The sequence below is a fragment of the Gavia stellata genome, chromosome 30, assembly GCF_030936135.1.
Source record: "Gavia stellata isolate bGavSte3 chromosome 30, bGavSte3.hap2, whole genome shotgun sequence".
In the NCBI taxonomy this organism is placed as follows: domain Eukaryota; kingdom Metazoa; phylum Chordata; class Aves; order Gaviiformes; family Gaviidae; genus Gavia; species Gavia stellata.
The window spans coordinates 717,857-744,577 of record NC_082623.1 but is presented as its reverse complement, the minus strand read 5'-3'; the positions used below and the strand labels follow the sequence as shown (position 1 = coordinate 744,577).

The following is a 26,721-nucleotide window of genomic DNA, read 5'->3' as shown; positions in this document are numbered from 1 at the left end:
CCCTGAGGAACTGTTTTCCTTGCCCACAACACTTTCTACTTGAAAGCTACTTGAGGGTTATCAAGTAATTACCTGGTGATAGTTGTGCTACCACTATGAGTATTTGGTTTTTAGTCTTGTCCTGGTGCTATTTAATAATTAAGCATGCCTCATCGCTTGTGCACAAGTCCTTGTTCCCCTCTTAGAGACATCCATTTCCCATCCACCCATCGCTCTTTTTCTGTACTTTGTTGTATTTCAAGCCAGCTTTGCCAACCTCTTCCGAGCTGGAGTCCGTTCCTCTGGGATAACGTGTCTAGTCACATTCTCTCCCACCAATACATTTTTAAACGTTTTTCCTCAAGAGCAATGCAAGCGAATGCTCGTATAAATCACACATGTAACTTTTGCAACCTGAGTTCAAGATTTTCTCTATGAGTAGAAAGAGCAACTCAAGATACTACAGAAACACAAGACTGGGTTCAGCTCCCAGCAGCCACAGTTCGGAGGCGAGTGCCCCGCTGCACACCAGTGCTGCCTCCCATCCTGCCTCGCTCCAGCCCTTCCCCTCCGCCAGCACAAGGGCCGGATAGCCAAACTGCTGACCAGACAGGAACCCCGTTTTAGCACTAATCCACAGCCCCCTGTGAGAGCGGGAGCTCCTTCCTTCGGCACAGCCCTTAGGCTGGCTGGGGCCCTTCCCGTCACCGCCCCAGCCCTGCCTGGTGTCTCCCTGCCCCTGGGCAGCGATGGCTCTGCAGAGGGTGACTTCACATCCGAAACAGGCAGTCAGTGGAGGTGCCATGAACTGCTCTCCAGAAGCTTCTCTGTGCTTACACTAGATGCTGTTCGGACAGCTGCAGTTCGGTGCAATCAATCCACCACAACACTTAGTTATAAAAACATCCCTCACACCAAAGTTAGATTTTCTTCTGCAAAAGTTAGGGCAGTTGGGCTGACGGACCCCATCTTTCCCCCCAAACTGAACAGGGCCGGGGCACAAGCTCAGGCAACGCCCAGCACGCCCCGCATCCCGTGCCAAGCCATGGTCTCCCAGGCGGCAGCAGGCAGGCTGGGGACAGCAGCAGTCATTCCCAGTCGGTGCACAGGCACAAACAATTTAGGTTGGTATTTTTGTGGGGAGAGGAGGGAAGAGCTGACTTCAGCCACACCGCTCACACCCAGAGGCAGAGCCTGGGCCTTGGTACGCAACAGCAAGGCCAGGGTGTGCTCACCCCCACCCCTCGGGGCTGCCCCCATCATTGCTAGTGCCAGAGGGAGATCTCTACAACGTGAATAAAGATTATTTTTTTCTCTCGTTCTTTACAATCCAAAATGCTGCTTCTGCTGGAGGAACAAATACATATTTGTACAGGGTGTAACTTCGCTAGCCCAGGGTCATCTGCTCAGCTTTGCACTGTCTAGTATTTTGGCTTAGTGGAAAACGTAAGTGAATTCCTAACTGCACCAAAATTAGTGAGACAGGCCCAGGACTATCCTACCAGACTTTCCGCTGGCACCCTGCGCTGGCTGGCTAACATCAGAACTGACATGTCTGTGCAAGCATTTGTGATGATTTTTGTCCCTTCTTAACAATGGAAACCGTTTCCTCTGCGCTTACTAACATTTTGCAGAAAACGAGGATGCAGTTTAGGGAGAGGAGGGGTATCCAAGAGCAATGCTTGGCTAGCCCATAATCCTTCTTTTTGCTCAAGTGACCATACAACTGCTCTGAATGCTCCAACTCATCCTTCCATATTTGTAGAAATTACATTTATTTGAATCTTTCAGGCTTTTTCAGGTTTGAATTCCCATCTGTTTTGTACGTTGCACCATCTCTTCAAACATTTTCTGCATAGATGCTTCCTCCAAAGCCAGTGAACTTAGAGCTCACCTTTCAAATGCCATGCATTTTGCCTCAACGCCGAATGGGTTTGGATATTCATCTTTTCTTTTGACATGCTAAATTTAGGGAAGAAAGTTGAGTCACCACAAAAAAATTATGTTCTTAGCATGAAAAGATATTTTATGATGAACTTCTTGTTTCTTCCTGTGATGTTTCAACTCGCAGGCAAGGCACACAAGCCCTTGAGCTCCCCTGCGGACACGTGCTGAGGAAGACCCCACAGAAAGATGTGCAGCTGACATGGGACTGTTGTAACCAGCAAAACTCCTCCAAGAGAAATCGGGCCAGTACAAGGAATAGGCACAGCATCAGCCCCAATTACAAGGCGTTATTGGGGGCATTACATGGTACACGCCTGACCCATCCCCCACTTGGTTAAAATTTAACTCCGGGCAGCAACAAGAACATGAAACCCCAAAAGCCCAACAGACACTGAAGCAGCCCAAAACCTGACAAATACTGGTTCGTCCTTAACAAACCCTGGGTGATGGAGATGCTCTTTGAGCAAATTGCATGTTCTGTAGACAGGGAGCTACTGTTTTTACTACTTCTTATAAAATATATAAAATATTTATACATTTTTAGATGCCGAGCTCACAGAGATTTGAGGAAGCAGGCACACACACATAAAATCCGGCCCAGTATTGTGATTAAACAGCCAAGTACCTTTAAAAACATTACTGTAAGTAGGATTAACCAACATTTCAAAACTTGGAAAACTGAGGTACGTAAGGTACCTTCATGAAGTTGCACAGCTTTTAATTTAGATTACATCAGTATTCTTTTCAACCACCTTTCAGCAAACCTTCCTCTCAGCACTTGGAATTTTGGACCCAGCAGCATATCACATCATCACATGTGCTTTTGGTTTTTTTGTTTGTTGTTTTTTTTTTTTTTTTTCATAAAATATTTGTTCCTTCTACCCAAGATCTTTTTGCCGGAACCCACCGATACCATTTTTGTCTGTCTCCAATAGAAACTGAGTGTTGAACCTGCAGTACTACTAATCCAGTGTAACAGCTTTATCTCCTCTTCTGGAGATAGCTTTTATTTTTATTGCCGCTCCTCTTGGTGTGGGGCTGATGCCTTCAGAGACTGACATGTTTACGTCCTAGAGAACTCTCAATATGCAGCTTGTTCACTTCTGAAGAAAGGAAAAAGCTATTTTTCAAGGCTGTACCTCAACCCTTCTCTTGTAAAAGCACGTTCATTTCTAGACTCATGGAAGAGTCAGCTCAGCTCATGTTGCTTCCAGGTAGCTGCTGCCTGCGTGTGTGTTCTGGAGACCTTCCCTTCCTAAATCCCGTGTGACACGTGTAGTCATGTCCTACAAAAGCATCTCCTACTGCAGGTACAGCAGCTGAAACACTCGTCGTTGCTCTTGCTCGTTGTTGATCTGTTGTCTGCCCTGGTAGGGATCTGGCCTATAGCTGAATTCCCTCACTTTAACTCCCTGTTCCCTGAAGTGTGCTAAGGCCTAAACAATCCTCCACGCATGACAGTCAGCTGTAACACAAAAGAGCTGCTGTGTCAAGCTGTAAAGTTAACTGTGTTTGTTATTGCATTGTTTACTTGAATATATACGTATTTAGCCAGTATTAGACAGCCCCCACCCCTGTCCTTGGGTCGGGCAACAACTGACTGCTGAAGTCCCACAATGCACAAAGACGACATTTCAGATCTGGTTTTCCCCTCTCGGTGCCATTTAACATGTAAACACACGACTCCCCGGCTGCGAAGGGAACATTCCCCCTCCCTGAATCAATTCTGTTTGTATACCCGAATTTCAACTGTATATAAAATATTCAGGACTGATGTATTGTCCTTAAGTAATTACATCCTTTTCTGTACCTGGAACTCATTTTAACCCCTAAACAGCGTACCTTTCTGGTCTTCTCACCCCAAAGAAGAGGTCTTCAGCATAAACCATCACCCAAAAGATGCTGGGGAAGGGAAGGACTGGATTATTTTACTGTTCGAGACAAGAAGTTTATACCAAATTCTTGGTGTGCTCTTTCCTCCCAAGGTACTTTGTTCCACACGTTTTTGTCTTTGCTGGTGGCCGGTCGGGCTGACCACACCATCAGTGTAATTCCAGCAGCAGTTTCTGCCTGTGGAAAATAAACCCTGTGTATGCATTATCGGGGTGTGAGTAGAGAAAATGGGTGGCACGGTAGGTGGTATAAGAGCGTGAAGACGACCAGCACCACTCCCAACACCTCTGTTTAACAAGTGCTGACACAACTGCCTAAAATCCCTTCTGCCACCTTCAGAAGCAGCTTTATGCAGAGATCCAAGGCTGCAGACCCACGCGGATACCCGGCCACCGCTGTGGATCAGAGCACACGAGTGACCGATCTGGTTACCATTGTTTCCAGTCTTCCTCCAAAGCTGCCTACCTTCCGCCTTTGGTTCTGCAGGTCTCAGCGACTCTGGATTCACAGCATCCCCAACGTGTGCTGGAGTCACGAAGCCTTTTAATCCTACGTTTGCTTCCGAAACGGAGAGCCAGGGCCAAAGGGCTGCCCCGCAGACAGCTCTTTTCTCAGCTGGGGGTCAGAGTGCTGGAAAGCCCAATTCAAACAATTCAGGAACTTTACAGCTAGGTCCTGGAAATGCGCACCAATGGCCTCAGCACTGTGGGCTTCGGTGTAAGACCGGAAACAGGTGGAACCAAACCCTTGCCTCTCCTCCAGTTCGAGTATCTTACTGGTGCTGTACGTGACCACAACAGGTCTGTTCTGATGCTCCTCGTGTGGCACGAGAAAGCGCACATCAAGCGGATTAAAGGTGGCACAATGGATACAATCCCAATGTCTTGACGGGTGGTACCGGCAGGCTTTAAATAAAATCAGATTTTTCAGCCTCAAATCCACAGGTAGGGTAATTAATTTGATTTTTGTCCTACTTTATGATTAAACTAATGTAGAGGCCATAAACTATTCTTATTAAATAAAGATCTGAACAATCTAGGGAGGTTGATGTACTTGGTTGCTTCATTATAAAAAAAATGAAAAAAAATTAAGCAAAATGGGGTGGGAAGGACCTTTTTTTGCTTATTTTGGTTTATCCTCTGGAAATCTAGGATGGACAAGAAGAGGGGTGAAAGGGATGGCTGATCCTAACAGACCCTGCTGCTCAGCATGTTCTGCCCTCATCTTCTTCCCTCATGAGGAACGTGCAAGGGATGCGCACAGAGGAGCCCACCCTGAAGCAAACAACAAATCTCTTATTTAGTTCGACAAAGTCAAACGCCGACCTAATCCAGCCTGAAGTATCCACATGGGGATGAACTGCAACAGGCACGGCCCTGTGGCACAGCAGGCACCGCCACCTCCGCAGCAACCTCCAGCCACCCATTCCTGAGCTCACAATTCCAGCAGGAAATAAAATGCAAATCCTGAAGCAGACATCTCGTACTGTAGGCATAGGTCACCCAGGGACTGGGTTTTCCATTTCTTGAAGATTTTCAAGCAAAGATGTGGTAACTTCCAAAACATCATGCTCTAATTCTACTGCATTCATTAATCCTCATGAGAAATTTTGTAGGCAGGACCGCAGAGGTCTCATTTGGCGCCTACAGTCCACAAAATGACAACTTCCCCTTGGTCCTGTACTGAATCATCACACTAAACTTAATTGCATCGTATTTCCTCTAGCACTTTTTGGTAAACAGCCATTTCTTCAATGAAAAAAAAAATAAAAGGGATACTGTAAGAGAAACTTCTGTAATGTTTTCAGCTACATCAAAACACAGTGCAAGCTCTTTGTATTTCAGGTTTTTTCATCTGCCCCCTTTAAAAGGAAGTTGTTACAGATCAGGTTTTTTCCACAGCTTACTATTACGGCCACGTTGCACAAAGACTTCTTCCAACCAAAAAAAAAAAAATTAAAAAAATAAATCACAAAACATCCTTTTGGTAATTACAGTAAATAAAATGACAAGTCATATTATGGAAGCATATACACATTTAACTAACGTACGTGTGGTCAGGTTGTCTTCCCTCCACACACCAACCATTTTAGACAAATCACCTATGCCAGGCTGAAGATGCTCTAACAGTTAAAAAAATCAACATGCGACTAAAAAGCATACTCAGTGTTCAAAAACACCAAAGCCAGCCCTCTGGGAAATCGAATTTCTGCACAGTTCTGACTCCACACAAAGATCCACCACGTCACTACCAGCCACATACGGCTCGAAGGCTTTGCCCTATGCCCAGTGACTCTGCGCACCTCTGCCCATGGGAAAAGGTCTAAAACCAGCAGGGAAAAAATTTACCAGCAAATTCCTCCTGATGATGAACGGAGGGAACACCAACACCGCCACATTTTTGGTGATGACAGGACGTTGCAAGGAGAGCACTCTCTCTGATACAAAGATCTAGACCTCCCATCTTCCAGAGCTCCAGAAGTTCCACCTTTGGCGGGCCAGGGAGCCACATCCCTGTCACTAAGCCATTTCCAAAGGAGCAACAACTATATTCTGCATTAGCAATTGCTCTCCGATGAATTCCGTGCGGAGCCCCACGTGGAGTGCCTGGCGGGCTTAAATAAAGCACCCCTCCTCCTCAGAGGTCTAAGTCCCCTCTGAGGCAGCACCGCTATGCCATCACCTGCCCTGCCCCTTCTCACCCCCAGCTAAGGTCCCTAAACAGTCTTTGATAGAATCATAACCAGTCCAAAAGCTTCCTCATTCCTCAGGATTTCAGCCTCAAATGCAAGCAGAAGCAGCTGAAAGGAGCCTGCCCATGGCCAGGCAGAGTGCTCTGCGACCACCAGCACATGCTCTGCTGAACCAGCTGCAACGCACGCTGCGGGGAAAGTCTCTCCTTCCGAAGCCAGCTGGACAAGGCTGGCAGAAGGAGCCAGCCCACACCTTTGCCTCCTGCCTGAATTCCCCATTCCTGCCCCCAACGAGTCACAAATTGCAGTTTCGACCCTTTATTCACCCAACCTGCAAATAATACCAGTTTTGGAAAAGCTCTGCAAAAGACTTGAAAAAGGTTTTTTCTTTTTGGTGTGACTAACATTTTTACCTGCCTTCTCCTTCCAAACCTGAATATACAAATGAGGTAAGAAAGTATCATGGCTTTTGCATTTCTTTTTTTAAAGATGGAGTTCTCTTGAATAAGAGAACCCATTGGTGCAATCAGTATCGATCCAGAGGGAAATGAAACTGCATTTCAAGCTCTCTAAAAACACCAACATTTAATTTTATAACATAACCAGGGGTTTATTCCACAATATAAACTGCAACATTTGATACAAGCTACCCAAAAAAGGAGAAAGCCAAAATACAGCTGTGGCAATTACTTTACAGACCTTTTTTTTTTTTCCTGTCTTCTACATCACGGGGCCATCAGTGACACTAGGATCTAACATTTGCTTTCTGTACATCAACCAATGCTAGAAGCAACACGCTGTTCAGAATTGTCATTCCAGTCACTGAAACCAGACATAGAAGTTATTGCTCAGATAAATAAACCTAGTCTACGAAAAACAAAGTGGAAAAAAACTAAAGTCTCCAAAGAGTTAACAGAGTAAACAGGGATTTCCTCAAAAGAGGATTTATTGGAAAATTTGTGGTGCAGGTTTTTTTGCACCTAAACCAAGCTGAATTAAATATGCCGGTAAATCCCAGAGAGGTAATTTAATGCTGTACAATAAAAGGTGCATGTTCCAAATGCCTTCCAAAATGGTGGAAACCCCTGCTAAACAGTCAGCATCTCAAACCTCAACAACCACAAACAGATCAAGGGAAAATACAAAAGTGTCAAAAATTGAGTTCTGGAAAATGATCCCATAAGGATAGAAGTAGCACCATTTGCAACCTGGTTCTTAAACCAGCCCCTGCGGCTTTATTGGAAAACTCTGATAACCTTCTTTACTCAAGTCCTGAATGGTTTACGGGGAGTTTTACTTCCGATATTGAGAGTCCTTCGCAGTGCAGCTGATGCAGATGTAGTCCTCCTTCTCTGCCATTTCCGGAGAGATGCCCACACAGACCTGGTGGAACCACTGGTTGCAGCTGCCGTCGCATTGGACCCAATCCACCTAATGAAGAACAGACACACCGGTGTTCAGAGAAGGACCAAGCAAATACAGCATTCATTAGTCATTTTTGGGCACTTAGTCTATTTAAATGAGTGCAAAATGTCCCATTCTACAACTGACTAGTGCTGGATATTCAACTTATGCTCGCTGTTCTCTGGACTCCTCCAGTCCAGCTCCTCTGAAGCTGAGAGAAGGGCACACTTCCCTTATCCCTCCTGTTGCTTCCCCACCTACAGCAAAATTGTGGATGGCAACTTCACCATGGCCCTCCCAGGCACCTGGGGACGTCCCTCTTCTCTATTTTCCAGTATGGATGGACCTGTGCAGAGCTCCAAGGCGCTGCCCCCCTCCACAGAAAGGCTGCAACCCACAAAGTCTATCTACACCCTTATTTCAAGAGCACAGATGAATACGGTGTCTGCACAGCCCCACCACCTCCTTCCGATTCCATGCGGATGATTCGATGTCCAGCTGCATGGCTGCTCTTGGAGAAGGGGGGGAAGGACTGTTACCAAATGTGTCCCATCAGTGGCAGACACTGTCTCTGGGTTACTGAGTGCCTCGTGCTCTCTTTGTACACAGTACTTCTGCAGTCAAACAGTTTCAGGGCAGCTGAATGTCCTAGACGCCAGCATTCAGAACACCACAGCGGGTCTGCCTCTACTGACCTCATCTCCCTCAGGTTGGAGACAATTCACAGCTGGGCAGATGGCATCTTCATCCTCAGAATCTTCCTGCTCAGAGAATGACATGTCTGAGGGAAGCAAGTGGCTTTCACTGGAACGCTGCATCTCAAAGAAACGCTCCCGCTCTCTTTCCAGTTTGTTAGTGCAGAAATCCTTTGAGTGACTCAGTTTCAGCTTCTTCTTTTTGGGTGTTCTCACTTTTTTTACTCTTGCTCTCTTCCCATCACAGAAGGTCTCTTTGTCAAAACGCCGCTTTAGTTTTCTCTCCATGTAACCAATTCCATCCTTTTTTCCTCGGCAACACTCATTCTATTGGAAAGATATTTTGGCAAAATTTTAAGCATGCAACTAACAGTCACTATCCTGTAATTCCATATCCCGCTTTTAGGAATAGGCTTAAGTAAAAGTGCTGCCTTCTCAGCAGAAGCAGGATGTGTAGGGGGAGCAAAGGACAGGGTCACACTCCAGTGACAGAATTTATAGAAAAAGAGATTCTCCTTTCCTGCCTCGGAGTCCACTGCTTCAGAGGCAGCTCTCTCAAAAAGCCTCTTCAACACAGGACCAGAGTCAAATTAGGATAGATGTATTTAAAATACAGAGAGTGACCATAAAAACCAGATTCAAATTGCAAAAATGCATTAGGCCACAGATAGTTTGTATCAAGTTTGTGAAGTTGTCAACTTCTTGACCCCTTTCGAACAAGGAAAATGCATTTTCGTCCAAGTACAGACACACACAGAAGCCTCTTTGTAAATCTTACGGGTTCAGGCAGGGCCTCTACTCCAAAGTGACCCCAATCTCACTGCTGTTGTCAGACACTTGCCTTTTCATTTGTCGGTCCAACGGATGACCTCTGCTCTGTTTGCAAAACAGGGCTTTGCTTTGTGAATAGGATCTGGTACAGCTCCTGTATTTCAGGCAGAGAAACCTGTAGCAGCTGGGCTTCCATCATCAGCTCATCCAGCTCTGTGCTAATGACTATTATGAAAGACAGGGAGAGAGGAGAAAAGGAATTCTTCAGTGTCAGCACTGACAGAACTGCACAGATAATGAAAATTCTTCTCTGGTAGCACATACAAAAAACTGTGAAAGACCTTTTTAAATCTGCAACTGTATGAATTAACTCTTATCTGTTCCCTCTTCACTGCTCATTTTTAACAGCAGGAATAAAAAGGAAGATAAGTTACTGCACTGTGGCTCAGTACCCTTCCAGGGTTGCGTTTCTTCCTGGATAAGCAATTGCCATCATTCTTGGCAATTTCTCCTGCTTCTGAAGCTACAGTAAGTGTGATGGTCCCGTCACTACGTAACAAGGGAGTAAGATGAACAAACTGACTGAAATCCATAAGTGAAGCCAAGAGAGGAGAGGAAGAAAAGCTGAGAGGATGAGCCTTGCACAACTGAGTCCTGCCGTACAGTCACCACCCACCGCTGCTACCGAGCTTCCAAACTTGCCTTGGGCTTTTGAAATAGTCACAGCTAGGGGAGGCCAAAATTATTGTGTAAATAACAGCTTTTTAATATAGTATTCAGTACAACTCAAATATGGCCTGAAAAATAAACCTGGTTGTAAAAATGACTGCCTTGTTTGATTTTGACTCTAACGTTAAACTGAAGTAGGCGTCTTGTGTACTATTAGTATGGACTAAGCTGCACTGACTTGAAAACATAAAGATAAGGCTAGACCTGTGTCCCTGGACCATTATGCATCAGGAGGAAAGAAATGATAAATAGCTTCTTTTACAGTCATAAAATGATACAATTTATAGCCATATCTGTGTTAGTCCAATAAACACAAAGTCTGAGCTAGGGAGCATGCAGACCCTGTGCTCAGTGACCTGGAGCACAGCAGCAGCCACAGCAGCTAAGAAAACTCAAGTCTTTGTGACAGTTGTGCTGCAGCAAAACTTACGCTGACTCGTGTCCTATGGATTAAGTACGATGTGGTCTCCAGCACTACTTCCCTATATTGTTCCCATCCAGCTCCCACAATTTCAACAGTCTCTCCCCTCCATTTCCCCTCCTGCAGCCCATTTGGCCGGCCATAGCCCAAAGCGTGCTGTGCATGTGGGAAGGGGTCAACTCTCGGCTGATACCCCTCTTCTCCTACTGCACCGCATCTTTTCATTACATGTGGGAAGTTTGAATCATTGAGAACTTTACCCCTCTGCCAAAGCTGGACATTAAGTTCCAAAGCTGCTGAGGTGATGGAGAATCAACCAGACGCACTGCACAGTCACGTGCCTGCCTGCCTCAGCCATCTCCTGTGGACCAGGACACCCTCTCTTCTCCACCAAACACAGGGGGAAGAAAAAAAGAGGAGGGGGGGGGAAGGAATCAAAGAGAAGATTACAAACCATGAAGTGGGATGCAGTGCTGTCCTGTAGAAAATGGAGAATGTAAATATATGGTTCTGTTATCCCAGTCATGAGGCATGGAGAATGACATAGCTCCAATTGTCTGGGAAACCTAGAAAACAAAACATAATGCATAGATGTTTTCACTAAACATGTAGTTTTGAAGTGTCAAATAACTGCAACAGAATCAAAACTTGTTTCTCTTACAATTGCTTAAATCTTGTATTCCTACAAACTATTCAATCTAATACACCCAAATCCTTCATCCTACACCTGGAAACAAGCAAAAGCAACCTTATGCCAGAATTCTTAGCTGTGAATAATTTCCAGAGACCAGAAACTAGCCCTAGTACATGCAGCAGCACGCTCTACCAGAGGAGAATGAGCCTGTGGATCAGAGACAACACAGGCAGAGTCCCTGCAGGGATAATCCTGGACTTGTGGAAATGAGGGCTTCAGCCCTAGAACTGACTCTGAGTAAATATTATTGTGAACAAGAGGAGGAAACTGTAAAGAAGTGATTTCTCACTGCCTTGATCCAATGAGACACCACACTGTGTTGAAGCACTTCTCTTTACCTCAGCCTGCACAGAAGACGTGCCAACGGCAAAACGTGCGCTTACTTACAAAGGCCACGTACACAACTCAGCAAGTGTTAGTTTTGGACTGACAAGTGTCAGAAAGGCATCTCACCAGATGCCTTCCAAAATATCGTCTACCTCACTAATTCAAGTGTCTGGGCCCCTTTCAAAATCTGGCTCTCATCAATTCTCACAGCTGTTTTCCAAGTGAATTTTTCAAACTCATCTAAAAGCTCCACATTCTACACTTCGGCCAGTGCCAAAGAAGCCCAACTCCAGTGGTTACTGCTATGAGCTTCTCTGGGGGAATGAGAATGTTGGATTACCCCAGGTAACAGGGAAAACAAAATTGTTCCAGGACAGGAGAGCAATGCTGAGACACTGGATTCACCAAAAAACCACCTCAAATCCATCAGGACCAAAGTTTTAGCTCAGCGCCTGTGCCAAGATGGCTCTGGAGGCCACCTCTGACCTGCCCTCGGTACCCCTGGCTCCAGGCAGCTCTTTAGCTCAGGCACAGCGAGGGGCCCAAGCTGACGCTCATGGTCAGATGTTCTTCCACTGAGCTTCCCAGAGACTTCCGATTTGGGAAATAGGGTCACGAGGACCTGAACTAGCTCTGCTAGAGTTACCTTGATTTGGGAGGTTTGCTGACTTGAGCTCCAGACCACACAAAAATGGTTAGACTGCTTTGAGGTCGGAGGAACCCCCTGGTACCACGCTGAGCTAATAAAACAGTGCTAATAAAACTAAGCTTACTGTTTCCATTTCTGGCCCAAACATCAACTTATACGCCCAAAATCTTGCCCAGTTTTTTCCAACTATACAAGTTCATCTAGTAAAAAGATACTTTCAAACCTAAATTATCAGAAAACTTCTTAGATGCCTAAACACAGTTTTAATTTCTAAAACTAGGCTTGCCTATTTGAAAAATTTGGTCTGCACGGGCAACTTGGTATAGTGAGTTACCAGAGAAGCAGCTACAATACATCTTCAAGCGTGCGTGGCACATTTTGTTTTAACAAAACTGAGAGTGAAAACACAAACGCACAGACTAACTGTAACAGGGTTGGACTAGCAAAAACTAAGGTGTTTCAATCAAAAAGTAACAGAGCGCACTTCGTTTTGTGATGTTTTACGTTCTTTATGGTGTGCATTTCATTTTGGGATGTTTTATGTTCTTTATGCTGCACAGAGTTTGTATTTCAGATTTTTTCTGCATTTATTATCTCAGGAAAACTAGAAATGCTTAAGCCACTTCCCCATTTTCCCTGTGCTTTTTGCCAAAAGATCTTTACTGGAGGAAGTCTGAAACTCCCTCATGACCACACCTGAAACAGTTGCTGTAGCTTAACTCCGTAATATTAGCAAAATATTCAGCTTGGGAGTTCTAGCGTAAGTGATACGGAGAAGAAGGGGCAGTAACAGATGACGATACCCTGTTGAAAAGAATCTCATCTGAGAGCTAAGCTGGTAACACACTGGACAGTTTGTGCCTCTGTTACTAATTCTCAGCACTTAAAACTATATTGAAATACTTGTAAGAACAGAACAGAAAGACTAATTGAATACTAAGTACTCTAGAAACAATAGCTTCAGCAACTCTGTCGTTAATAGTGTCACATTAAAGCGTAGGAGCTGGGAGGAGCAGAAGGGAAAATAGGCCCTTTAGGAGAAATTGTTCCCAGGACTCCAGCAGAAGAAGAACACGGAGCTGTTGCTGGAGGGCACGCACATCCTGGCTAACCCTCAAGGCAGAGCCCGAACTCCTTATATCTGTAAAGTGACGCATAAACAATCTGCCTTGCCCATATCTGTATGCAGATACAACGAACCCAAAACCCAGAGAGGTGTTACAGACTGTTCTTGCGGACCACCCACCACCCACCGCCAGGACACCCAGAAGCAGCTCAGCCTCACCTTGTTTGTCTCTGGCAATTGGCCTGCTGTACCTTGCCATCTGTTGTACAATAATCCTGAGCCAACTTTGTCTTGTATAAGTTTTAGATTCCCTGAATATAACATTTGTTGTGCTCTGTGCTGCCAGTTCACAGTTCTCTCGATCATGTACCGTAAGGCATCCCCCTCAGGAAGCCTCACACGGATACGCTGCAAGGAGGCCAGCAATGGTAAGATCTTTTCTAAAGGAGGCTTTTCTGATCGATGACAGTGTGGACAGAGCCACACACGAGGTCCCTGCAAAACGTTGGGCACTGAAACACAGCCGGTGTGGAAGAACCCTCTGCAGAGTTCACACTGTATCATCGGAGCAGCCGGCTCCTTCTGGCACAGACAGACTTTCAGTTCGGCGTCCTCTTCACTAGACAGCACCTTCACTTCGTTTGCTGCTCGCAGAGAACGCAACGCTTCCATCTCCTTTAATCGGGCTTCCCCAAGTGTAGCCATCTAAAAGGGAGTTCAAAAGAAAGGGATGTAATCTCCAAAGGAACATGACTCATTAGAAACAGGCTGACCTCTGCACAATCACACCCTTCACATATGCCACCGAGTATTTCAGATCGTTGAGAAGCTCCTCACCCCGGTATGCCTTCAGGGCTTTGAGTATCTGAAGCAAAGCAGTTATAAGAATGTGCAGCAACGTGACTTCAGCTTTCTTCTGTTTTCTCATCATGCCCAGAGATAAAAAGCTTATTCCCTTGCAAAAACAACCTCTTAAATCCCTTCCTCTCTGTTCTGAATCCTTCATGTTTTGTACTACAGAAACCTTACCTTCATTAAAGCAGCTTAAATTCTGAAACAAGTGCAGATTTGGCTTGCTGGTCCTTCTCTATGAACATCTCTCTCAAATATATAGTCTGACTCTGTATAATCTTAAAACACATCTGGGCAGTTTTCAGAAACACTAACGCATCTCTGACACCCACCCTGCACACAGTCAAGTGCACAGGGCCGTATCCTGACCTACGTACTCGCTCTGGGGTTTGCAAACACCAAGTGAAATTCAGGTGTACTCCTGAATGCGTTGTTTGCCTTTTCTACACCTGCTTGTGATCCTTTTTTTTTTAAAGGAATCTTTAGCATTATCTGCTATTAAAGATAGCCTTTATTAAACTGAAATATATTGCTATTAGTAGCAGCTGCAACTAGTAAATTCTATGCATTTTATTATGTATATAAAAATAAATGTATACAGGAGGGTTTATAAATATATACAAAACAGTTATTTCAAACACCATGGCTTTGAAGTGTGATGACAAGAGAAAAACAAGCTATGCAAAATTTAGACAGCTGTGGCCAGCACAGGCAGTAGGAGTCTCGGGCACAGCACTCATGACATACACACAGGTGCTGAGCTCTGCAGCTACAGCGCTGGGTTGTGAAAGTACCCAAACCACCCAGAAAAAAACCCTCCACTGTAAGATCCTTTCTCCCCTCATGTGTCAGAAGCAAAACCTGGCACACTGAATGAATGCATTTTCCTGGGCGCAGTCCATGTGAGTATCCTTCTCTCTCAATACCCCAACCGTTAACGAGAGATTATCTACTCAAAAGAGGAGAAGGGTGTGTGGAGCAGAAGACCCAGTCTCTTCTCCTTACAGCACTCCCAGGGACGCAGGCTGTAAGTCTGGATTTCCGGACAAGGGAGGCCAAAACCAAAGCACTAAACGTACAGGTTTCCAGTAGTTGCCATAGCTTAAAACTTTAGACGTCCCACACCTAAAGGGGCAATTATATTCAAACCCTACCAAATCAGTCTACTGCTCACACAGGCCTCCTCATTAATCATGGGACATTGTTTAATCTGACCGCAGTGGAGGCTGTGAAATAGGTCTTTTGGGATGAAGCGCTTTACTACCAGTGACTAAGTCTGCTCCATCCAGAACTAGTGTTTTACTGACTTCATAATGCATGAGGTTTTCTTTAATTATTTACGGTGTTTGTTTTAATTATAAATGGTATTGAGTTATTGTGTTCTTTGGGAAAACCCTATCTTTAATAAGGTTTTGTTATGGTGGGGGAAATAGGTCTCAATTTTTTATTTTCCTATGCTTTGTTAGGCTATGGGCATTGCCTGGCAAACTGTAAGGCTACTGCATGCACAGAAGACAACACACATTTTTTTCCCCTAAGGGTGATTTTGGGAAGTCTGAAGCAAGCACAGAAATCACAGTCCTGGAAGTCCTTCTGCAGAACAGCAGAGCAAGTAGAAAAGAGGGTGGAAGATAACACACCTGCATGAGAGGCAAACATAAACAAAGACTCGAAGAACTTAGAAGAAATTCCAGTTCGAAAAAAATCTTAAACCACATACCGCAGATGCAGTATCTTTGCTCTCGGAGAGAGCTCTTTCTAAGTCGCTCAGAGTCTCTAGCTTAGTGCTTTTCTTCTTCCCACTTGGCACTGGCTCCTTCAACTTCTTCTGCTTTCTCTTCAGATTCAGCATTCCAATATCACATCGGGGACATAACACCTGATGGACAGAAAAGCAGTATTGTCTGCAACATTTTTAGTGCATTTGTCCTGCCCTAACACAGCCACACACAACTGGTTAGAGCAGGGATTCCTGCAGTGTTTTTCCATCAAAGATTTGGGGGACTGGGATGAGGTTATCTGGAAAATGGGGAGAGCTGGAAAGTTAAAAATTCAATTTTATAAAACAGGCAGACCGCAAACACCTCCATGTTTCATTTAGATTGCTGCTATACAGAGACAGCTGATACACTGAATAGCCTCCATGCAATTTAAGCTGCAAGCCCTGGAAAACAATAGAGGATTCCAGGGGCTGCCCTGCATTCCCGTCTGCCCTAATGGAGAAGAGGGCTGGGGTGAGAGGGGCTCAGCGTACACCAGAGAGTGTGGATTGCTCAAGAGCTGCAGGTGTTGACACGGGACAGCTACAGCCTCTCCCTTACCGCAGCCCAACCATACGGTCTGGCTGTCACCACGCTGAGGCGGCTGAAGCAGGTATGAACCCGCGCTCCAGCCGGACATCAGTATTCCCATATTCATACTGAAAATGTCAGACTGTGACACGGCATGCTCTCGTTAGCCGCTGATTAAAAGGATAGAGAAAGTATAGCTAAATCTTAATCATTTTAAAAGCTTAAAATTATCATTAAAAGCATAGGTCAATCTAATAAAAACTACATTAAAATAAGTAATATAATCCTAAAACAATTTTGCAAATATACTTAATATTTACTGCTATTTCATGAGCTAATACTGTAACTCAGATGTGGTACATGGTATGAATGGCGATCTTAGAGATTCATACCACTTTGCTGCGGTACTAGTGGTGGTCTTAGAGATCCAGGGCTGACATCTCTTACCTCCAGAAGAGAATAAGGAGAGTTCTCACACAGAAATGTGTTAGCTGCACACTCCTTCCATGCTTGAACTTCTGACACCAAGGACTCCAGCCTTGGCAGGTAGTCCAGATGCACTGGAATAGATCGACCTCTTGTGACAAGTTCCACTAGTGTGTCCAGCACAGGCACACGTCCTCCAACCTGTCAGATTATAAATTAAAAAATGCTTGATGTCTATAAGACATACCACTTCCATGAATCACAGCAAGTTATTTAGATTAACTGAAGGTAGAGCTTGTAAAAAAGAATTTACTGCTTAGACACGTCAGTGACTTCCATAGCTGTTATTCCAACATTTGTGATTCTCATGCTCTGGTCATTAAGTACACAGACAAAACTAATAGAACACTTGGGGGGGGGGGGGGGGGGGGGAATACACTCACCAAATAACAGTTTTAAAAAAAAAAAAAAAAAACAAAAAAGAGAGACTGTCAACAATATAAGCAGACTACCAATCTAACAATCTGCATTCACAGCAGAAAATCAAAATAATTTTTAAATAGACCCAGAAGGCAAGTCTAACCCAGTCCCCGGCACGCCAAGAGCAAGGAACCATCTCAAGTATCCAACTCGCCGATTGAAAGCGAGCTCTGTTCATCCACTTAGCAGCTGACACCAAAGGCAGCCCAGTTGCAAGAGGTCCAGCAGTAAAGCTGCACTGAGAGGTAATTTCTAAAATAGGCAGCGATGTGGGACTTGAGAACTATTCATCCAGAACAACCCCAACATCTCCAGCAGCAAACCTCAAAGTACTGACACCAAGAACTTCCTGCAAGTCATGACGACTGCAGGCATTTACTAAAACCTTCACAGAACTACAGCAAAAATTCTTGGCACACACAGGCACATTTTTCCTTATGCAGTAGGCAGAATTTCAGAATCCAAAACATGAAATTGGCAAATGCCAAGAACAATTCACTTAAGTCCTCTTCAAGACAGCCCTCAAAAGTTACTATTACATGAACTTTGTTCCTTCAATATTTTAAAGCCCAGGACAACTAATTTTTTTACATAAAAGCTTCTTGACTCAAAAAAACTTAGTTCAGATAGACCTGAAAATACTAGTTAGTCAGATCACAGCTCACTTCATGGAAAAAACAGAGGAACAAACGAAAATTTAAGAAAATATTTGGCAACTTATATCAAAATCAGGGCTACCCCAGTCCCACCCCTTCCTGATCTGTGCAGTCCCACTGACCCCTCGCAAGAGTACTTGCGAGGCTGAGCCATGAACCACTTCAAAGAGTCGGCCCAGGCTACGATTACTCACTTAGGCTTGAAACAGCCCGGTGTCTGGCTGCCCCAGCAGTTGTGCTAACAAAAGAGGGGAAGCGGAAAGTGAGAAGAGAGGAGAGTTAAGCTGCCATTGAACTGTAAAAGAAGCAAAGAACCTAAAAATATAGGAAAGGAAACTGGGTCCACAAATGAAATGGTCTGAAATGTTAAAAAAAAAAAAAGATTCAAGTGGGAAGTGCTAGAAGCCAAGGTGAAAACCTGCACCGATCATTTTGTTTAGAAGACTCTGGTTTTCAATCTCTGCCATCAGCTTTGTGCTCAGTTGACGACTTATTTCAGACTGCGAACATGGAAATAGAAATCACACAAAGCTGGAAGGAGCCTCAAAAAATGGAAGAGGATGAAGAGACAAGGGAAAGAAGAGGAGGAAACCAAGTAACTTCCACCTCAAAATTCCAACAGAACGACAACAACATTACAAGTATTTTAATCTGTGAAATCAAAGGCCAACCATACAGGAATAGAACAAGAAACAGCCTTGAGATTGGCCATGCTTAGTGGTTAACAAATGAGGAAATACCTCTCAGTCACAGGATGTCTGAAGTATCACTAATGATACAGCTGTGGAAACAGCAAATGAAGTCTATGGAGCCTCAGAAGAGGCGATTCCAAGACCAGTAAGTATGAATATCCTTGTACCATCAGGTCTGGGCGAGACGTTACCTGCAGTACAGGACGTGAGGCATGCTCCAGCAAGGTACATTCAAAACTGGAGAAAACACAAGGGCAGGACACTTGTCTGATCAGGAATATTCCTAGATCAGGAAATCTTAGAGGTCTTTTTAGAAGATGCTAGAGGAAAATTATTTGTTTAGCCAAGCAAATGAAAAGATATTGTTGGTGGCTTAAAATATTTTAGGGGATTTGTTTATTCAAGAGTCAGCAAGCAGAATTTTGACTATGTCACCTGCTCCATCCTGTGTGTACAGGAGTGCAGAAAGACGATGATCATCTTTTACAGTGTAGCTTTTCTTTAGCTTGCTGGTGTTATGAAAGCACTCTCCGGAAATAAGACATATTCCTTCAAGTTAGGACAGTGGTTGGAGCATCTTAGCAAAATGACTTCCACTAGCATGCAAAACGGTTAACCTTATTTAACAAGAAAGTGATCTTCATAAGATTACTACAAAGACAGTATTTTTCTTTCATCTGCAGAATGGTACACAAAAATATGATCATTGTCACCAGTGACTGAGCAAAATTTACCTTAAGGTAAAGCTCCATAGTATAATATCTTTTTAACTTTAGATTTTTGGTAATAGCTCCTTTACAGATTTTATTGCAGCCAGTTAACAGCAGAAGTGAAGGAATACAAATCAGGTCCAGAAACAGGTAAAACCAACAGCACTCATCAGCCCGTAACTGCACCACGTCTAAGGCAATAGATGCTATAGATTAAGCATTCTTAATTCAGTGGGATGCTGAGCACCAAGTGCACACAACAGAGTGCAGCGTGGGTCTGTCAGCCTGACAGCGGGTACTGCCACTCGCCAAGCAGCCAAGAGCGCCGTTTACGTACCTGCAGAGCTTCCACTTCCTGCAGCCAGTCTTTGGCCTTCTGCACCGCGTCTTTCAGCGCGGCACCGTTTGGGAGATAGGCTGGGATCTCCTCTATTTCTTTCACTGCTGCTACGAGACTGCTCAGTGACTGCCGTGGTCTATATAAACAAAACATCTCAGAATGTAAAACACTGCAATACAACTGGGGCTCTTCTACTCATTTGGCTTATTAAAACCAAAGGGTTCCACCAAATAATGACATTAAGTCCAGTACTAGAGATGCGTACTGTACAACCAGGGCGTTAGTAACGCAGGTATGCTTTCAGAGGTTTACTTGCTATAGACAGCTACTAGGAATGCTACAAATATTAAGGAATCTGTTATCTATTTTTTCAATATTTACACACTTGGGCTTAAGGGATATTCAACATTCATTAACTTTTGAATGATAGACCCTTGGATCCTCCTTGAACCTCAAAATAGTACCAACTAAGAGATGCCACACTAGCAGGTTAAAAAAGCGGAGATGGCTTTTCCGTATTTCACAATTTGTACTTTTCTAAAACATCAGAATCAAACTCAACTGCATCTCTATTTTGGAGGGTAAAGCCAAGCTTATTCCAGTTTTGTGCGCTATGAAGTTATAATTTTAAAATACTATGGTTACTAAGAAGTAAGAAACGCTGAAATGCTTTCATAATTATGAGGCTGAGGGAAAAATCTAAAAAAAAAAAATTTAAAAATCAGGAATCCTGAGGGAAGAAACCTTGCATACAAGTTTGTGCCACCTTTCTAAACTTTAAGTAGACTATGCTCTCCCCGCTTTTACTTTATAAATCAGAAGGTCAAAGCAATGAGCAAGAAAATTTTTCTCAGTAAGGATGTATTTGGCTTATTTCCTTCTCCCCTGCACCAACTGATCTGGAAAAATCTCCCCAATGTTAGAAATAGTTCATATAATAAAATTTTACCAGTTGGTGGTATATATCTAAGCTCCATCTGGACATGCATCCTCCAGTCTGACACTGGGGGACAGAAGAAGGTAGAAAGGAAGGAAGAGGTGTCTCAAACCCCTTCCTTGTGGCGAAAGGAGAACTTGCACAATGATAGTGGAGCACCACAAACACTGCAAGCCAACACCAACGTCTAAAATCACTCAGTCACTCATCGCCCTTCTCCATCCCCTTCCCTTCTGGATGGCACAAGTTTTGTCTTCGTGTTGTGAACTGGATGAACAAAAGAGAGCCCCTTCAGAAGTAAAGCCAACTATTTCCATCTTAAACAGCTCATGGAACTACAAAATGCAACACTAAGATTCAGGTTCTACCTGGCCTTTATCAGATTTCTGGCTTTGTCATCCCAGTGTTCAGATACAGTAAGGAGCTCCTGCAGCTTTGCCATCGCTTTCTCAACCGCTGGGTAGGGAGCAAGTCCAACACCTGAGTCTATAAGACGTCTCATGTCATCTAGAGTAAGAGAGTTTTGGTCTGAGGAAGCCAGCTGCACATCCTCGAGCCAGCGTGCCTGTTCCAGACGTATCCGCATTTCAGCCAGTTGGGGTAGATCAACGTCAAAGTCAAAGCTGACATCCAACAGCTCCTGAAGTTCTGCAGCACTAGGCATTTCTTCAGAAAGGAGTTTTTGGCTTTGCTGTTGAAAAGCTTCCACACGATCAAGAAGATCCTGAAATACACAAACGCAACAATAAATCAGAAGAAAACCCACTGCCAAATCTCTTAAACATTTAAGTGTAAGCTTAAACATTAAGTGTAAAGCTTCCTGGCAAACACCACGTTGCAATGCACACAACGTGCACGGCAAATTATCATGACATTTGGAATGCTTCAATAGTGCATCTTCAACACATAATGTATGTATCAACATCTCCTCACACATAATGTGTCCACCAGCTTGAGGATCACAGCACAAGGGAATTCCACTCTGAACTCCTTTGAACTAAGAGACAGGTGTCAAAAAGAGGTCTCGGAAGAATAGAAAGGATCTAAAGGGAAATTTTAAGTGTCCCATCAGCGCTGTTTTCTGGCTTTGTTCTGGAATTATTAAGGCGGCTGAAGAACAGCAAGGTTAATCTTAAGAAGGCTTTGAAGAAAGGTGGGAAGGGCATGGAGCTTCTGGGGTTCATTTCTGCTGCATTGTTAAGGATTCTGAGCTGAGCACACAGTCCCAGTAAGCCAGAGGCATTTTACTCTTTCATGCAGCGCAACACCTTCTCTCTCTCCATATGTTCAACAGCTTATTACCCCAAAAAGGTACCTCTGTGGCTGTTTGCACTTCACCCAGGAAAATGGACAGCCAGAGTAATCTCACTGCGAAGGCTGGAATTATTCTGTATCTAGCCATCCTGCCTACTACTTCTAGTACTGGCTGAAATGCTATTCCAGCAGTAAGTTCTTCCTTCACAGCTGATATCTTGGTATTTTGCTAATGAGGTTGTTTGCCAGGGTAGGCCATCTCACCCATAAAGGAATAAAGCCTTTTCAGAGATATATTAAATTGTGACCCAATATCCAGTAACTGTTTGTCACTTATATTAACAGCCTAATTTGCATGACTACATATAACTTAGGATTGTTGAGAAGGATATAAAAGAATACCCTGACCATATGTGTTTGATATTTCCCTGTTCAAGAACGCCAGATGGAGAAGAATTGTTTGCATGTCTGGCATTTCTGAACTTCTGCTTTTTAAATAGTTAGATAACTTCAGAGTTACAATGCTATAAACAAATAACTGTAAATAGGATTACATAAGTCTGATTCACACATTCCAGACCTGATAGAGCTTTAAGAGCAATAGTCATAAAGCTGGGTTGAACTGGTCTATTCTGATTCAAACAGTTACATGATACTGTCTGGTCTCTCAGCCTTGTGTGGACACTTAGGAGATGGTTCAGGAGCTGGCCACTGCATCTCCTGGTTCTAAGAGTCTCAAACATGCAAAGCCATTCTCCTTTAAGACAGATATTGCAGCTGCCCAGAACTATTTTTTTTAATTACACCTCAGTGTGATTTGCAACATTTTGGCAAATTCTGAAACCAAATCTTGAATTACTTCCAACTTGTCTGAGGGCCGATCATCTGTTGAGCAAATAATCAGCACGAGCTGATGGTCGTGGGAGACAAAGTGATGCAACTCACCGTCAGCAGCAGGTACTCTGCTAGAACAAGTATTTAGGTAGCCCAGGCTGGTAGCTTTGGCTAGGGTTATCTGTGTCGTTTCCTGAACGTGGGTGGATAGCACAAGGAGGTATCTAATTACAAGACTATGAGAAAGCTGATTCTGGATTAACAAAGAAGGAAAGTGATGTGAATGGGAGAACTGTCACGCAGAGCGTTATGGAGTTTTGAATATTCTCAGATAAATCTGGCTTCACTCTTCAGGAGACTAGTTAACTGACCCCAAACTTTAGATCTGTAGTTACCCAGGTCATCCTGCTGCTTCTTTTGCATTACTTTGTACAACATTAACATTTTGATTCCCCTTTGTAGTATAAAATCCGCTGACAACGAAGACCAGCAGGTCAGAGAGCTCTGTTCTTAAGCAACTCATGTGCACAAGTTGCCCAGGCCTGCCAGTTTAAAGGTATTTATTCTTGGAGCAAATAGTACAATAGGAGATGAATGCAGTGCAAATACATCACTGTTACAAATGCTCTTGTTCCTAGAATTTTCCAAGTTACCTTCAGTAATGGCGTCTGACTGAGGACGCAGGGTAGAGCGTACAGCTGCCTCACGAACAGCCGGAGCTCATTCACAGTCAGCTGATTTTGACACTTTCCTCCTCCCGAGCGGTACCTGCAATTACACACAATTCAACTTTGTTGGATGCCAGTAAAAAGACAGAATCAAATCTAAACTTCAGAAAAATCTGCTTATGATTTCTTGTAAGTCAAACTTTACTGACAGATAATAGAATATTCAAAAGCATCCAAGCAGCCTAGAGCTCTAGGGCTTACATACATGGGAGAACTTCAGTCAGCTATAGCAGAATAAACTATTGTTGAAAATACTCTTTCATACTGAACAGTATTCTGGAACAACTACTCAGCCTTGGAAGAGCACTGGTTATTATGGAATAAAATTAGGCTTTTTTCCAGAGCACAAAGCAATTGTGGATAAACTATTCAGTTATGTTGCAATAGCTATTGTGGTAAGCTCTCCCCATGCCCATACCAAAAGAGAACAAATCCCAATTTTGAATGGGTTTTATATTCACAGGTCATGTAGGCACTTCTGAAAAATCCTCTTTACGCTGAAATCATCATTTTCATTTTTATCTAAAAGCTTTGTCTCAAATGAGTGGCTTATAAGTGTTAACAAATTGGCTAATATTAAAAACCTCTCTTAAACTCAAGCCAATATTAACTAGGTCTGAGAATCCTGAACAGAAAAGGAAAGAAATCTCTTACAATGCTGGCTCCAATTTAATCCACAATGTGTCATTTAAACAAAAGAGTAAAACAACATCGCAGCAGGATATGCCAGCATGAGTGGAATGTGAACACTATAAAATAAATTTCAATTTACCATTCTATGTTAAAAATAGGTATTTTTAAAGGATATGCAAGATCACATTGGGAGTTCCAAAATCCATAGTAAGCTGAACAATAAAATGAATTCAAAGTCTCAGGTACAACACAGGCTGTTTTATGGTCTACAACGTTTTACTATTTTTTGTGGAAGTTCTGCAATATCTTCCAGGAAAAGGCACAAGTTTTTAAAATAAATAAATATTTATGTATATATACATCCACACGCACTCATACATACCTAATCTAAATTGCAAAACTGACTGTCACAAGATGTTTTTGATAACCAGACATTACATGAGCCTAAAAAAAAAAGGCATTCACGGAAGAAAAGCCCACATCCATCGAAGGTTATTAAGCACAAAGATCTCTAAGCACAAGGTCTCTAAACTCTTGGAGACTCTAAGAAGCAGAAAAGGTACCATGAGGCCTGGAGAAGGAAGGGAATGGATAGTGAGAACATCCCTTTACACTTGCCCTGCTGTCACACTGTTCCCTTCCACTATCATCTACATGCTAGTGAAGAGAGGAACAAGGGCTACACTGTCCTTTGGCCCAATTCAGATAGCGGTTCACAGAACAATCCTCCAAACAGCATCTGTTAGGACTGCTTGGTCACCCACCGCCGTAAGAACCAAAGGAAACCGAGAAGTACAGACCGTCTGCGCATCTTCTGGTACTACAGAGAAGACTGAGCGAGAGTCACAGGATTTACTCTCAGAGAATATTTATCATCTACCCTGGTCTTCTCTCTCCAGGAACTGTTGTGTATACTATACTGGAGGAAATCCTTGAGTATCACTGACTACCCCGATTAACAGGGATAACCTTTCCAGTCAAGTCTACTGCATGACTCTTCCAAACTGACGATTAGAACAAAATGCTCAGTCCATAAAGGAAAGTTTGTCAAAAGTACGAAAAACTTCAGGCAGAATCCACAATCCTGCATAACCAATACAAGGCAGTCAGCGTGATGAAGGCTGCCCAACATCCTGCAGATATGTGAACTTCAAGTAGATAAAACTGTATTTGATATAACATGCATTAAGATTTTAAGCAGATTATTCCCTTCTTTTTAATCAAATAACATGGGTTTATAAAACTCTTAATTATGAGGACATGCAAGTGGACTTCTCCCAGAAATATGCCACAAAAAGCTCAAAGGAGAGATAGTGAGAGAAGGGGTAAAAACACTTTGGAGCAAATGAGAAACGCAATCCAAGCACTGCCTTGATCCTGTGTGGTGCAAGACTGGGAGGATTATTCACCACAGCCTGTAATGCTGAAGGAGCTGGCAAGTACAGCTGTGAGAATGGCTGATACACTATCACGGTGACAAAAGAACAGACCTAGTCAAGGAGATGAAGATAAAAATTGCTCCCCACTCTTTCCAGGCCAAGCAAAGTCAGGCCCGTGTTAAGAGCAGGAAAGACTCTCGGAAGAGCTCGCCTGGCACCGAACAGCTGGAAAGTGCCCGGCTGCTACTTCAAGCTCATCATCAGGAGACCTAAGCAAATACCAAGGATGGGAGAACAAACAGACTGGGAATGCCAGAATGAGAAGAGATGGTGCAACACTAAATGAAGGAAGAAGAGGAGTGGATAAATCCTTTGATAACTATGCCATGAACCTCTGGGTTGGAAATTACCTATCTGGCAGAAATTGTGTCTGTTGGAGTGCTGAATTTTTCATTTCCTGTTGTAATATTTTTACATTGCTGTGACAGAGGCTTCATCCTCTTGTGTTTGCAAGACAGTGAAGTTTAATTTTTATCAAGTCCTTGCTACAAAGACTTACACAAGGACGACTAGGAAAGGAAACTGCAGCTACAAAAAAAATTTCTAAATAGTAGTTGAGTATTTTGCTGCCAAAATCCCTCAAAGTCAGCCTTTAAAGTACTGCAAGAACACAGGGAGAGACAAGCTACAAGATACCTGCTGAAGCAGGCAACATGCAGAAACCACACACGGGCAGTTATACCAGCACAAAGAGGAACTGCTTGGACAAACACCACATTGTTCAAAGCAGCAGAGAGAGATGAAAGTTGTCCAGATGGGAAAAGAGAGAAACAGTTTTTCCTGAAGTACTCCATGCTATTAAGATGGTTGCACTTGAGCAATATTGTCCTCCACATATATAAACCCAAGATTCTCTTAGAAACCGACCATCCCACGAGACTAGATACAGCCATGGCAAGTCTGGGTGGAGAATCTGCAACAGTATTGGTAATTTGTGATCCCCAAGAGAAAGGCTAATACATTGATACAGTCACAAACTGATGCAATGAGGAGACCTGACCTTGTTCTGCTGGATCTTCTGACTCCTTTCAGCTCATTTCAGACATAGAAAGTGCTAGCAGGACCAGGGAGGCAGAAATCCAGTCCACAAAGAATGTATTACCCAAACACTGCCCTATCTTCAAATTCCTCAAGCAAATAACCTGTCTAAAAGATTTAACATAAGTGCTGCCAAAGAAAGAG

At 43.6% G+C, this 26,721-nt stretch overlaps 1 protein-coding gene across 1 annotated transcript in view; it reads right to left on the bottom strand.

The window, feature by feature from the left end:
• Positions 1-7,222: 7,222 nt before the first annotated feature.
• KDM5B (lysine demethylase 5B) overlaps positions 7,223-26,721 on the bottom strand; it is a 58,125-nt gene continuing 38,626 nt past the window's right edge. Inside the window, exons 18-27 of the mRNA XM_059831354.1 lie at positions 23,393-23,507; positions 21,020-21,375; positions 19,712-19,850; positions 16,858-17,037; positions 15,840-15,998; positions 13,487-13,972; positions 10,986-11,097; positions 9,452-9,606; positions 8,611-8,937; positions 7,223-7,942 (exon numbers count right to left, since the gene is read on the bottom strand). Of these exons, the coding sequence (XP_059687337.1) occupies positions 7,805-7,942; positions 8,611-8,937; positions 9,452-9,606; positions 10,986-11,097; positions 13,487-13,972; positions 15,840-15,998; positions 16,858-17,037; positions 19,712-19,850; positions 21,020-21,375; positions 23,393-23,507 (2,167 nt within the window). The 3' untranslated portion in view covers positions 7,223-7,804. The remainder of the gene's footprint in view (positions 7,943-8,610; positions 8,938-9,451; positions 9,607-10,985; positions 11,098-13,486; positions 13,973-15,839; positions 15,999-16,857; positions 17,038-19,711; positions 19,851-21,019; positions 21,376-23,392; positions 23,508-26,721) is intronic.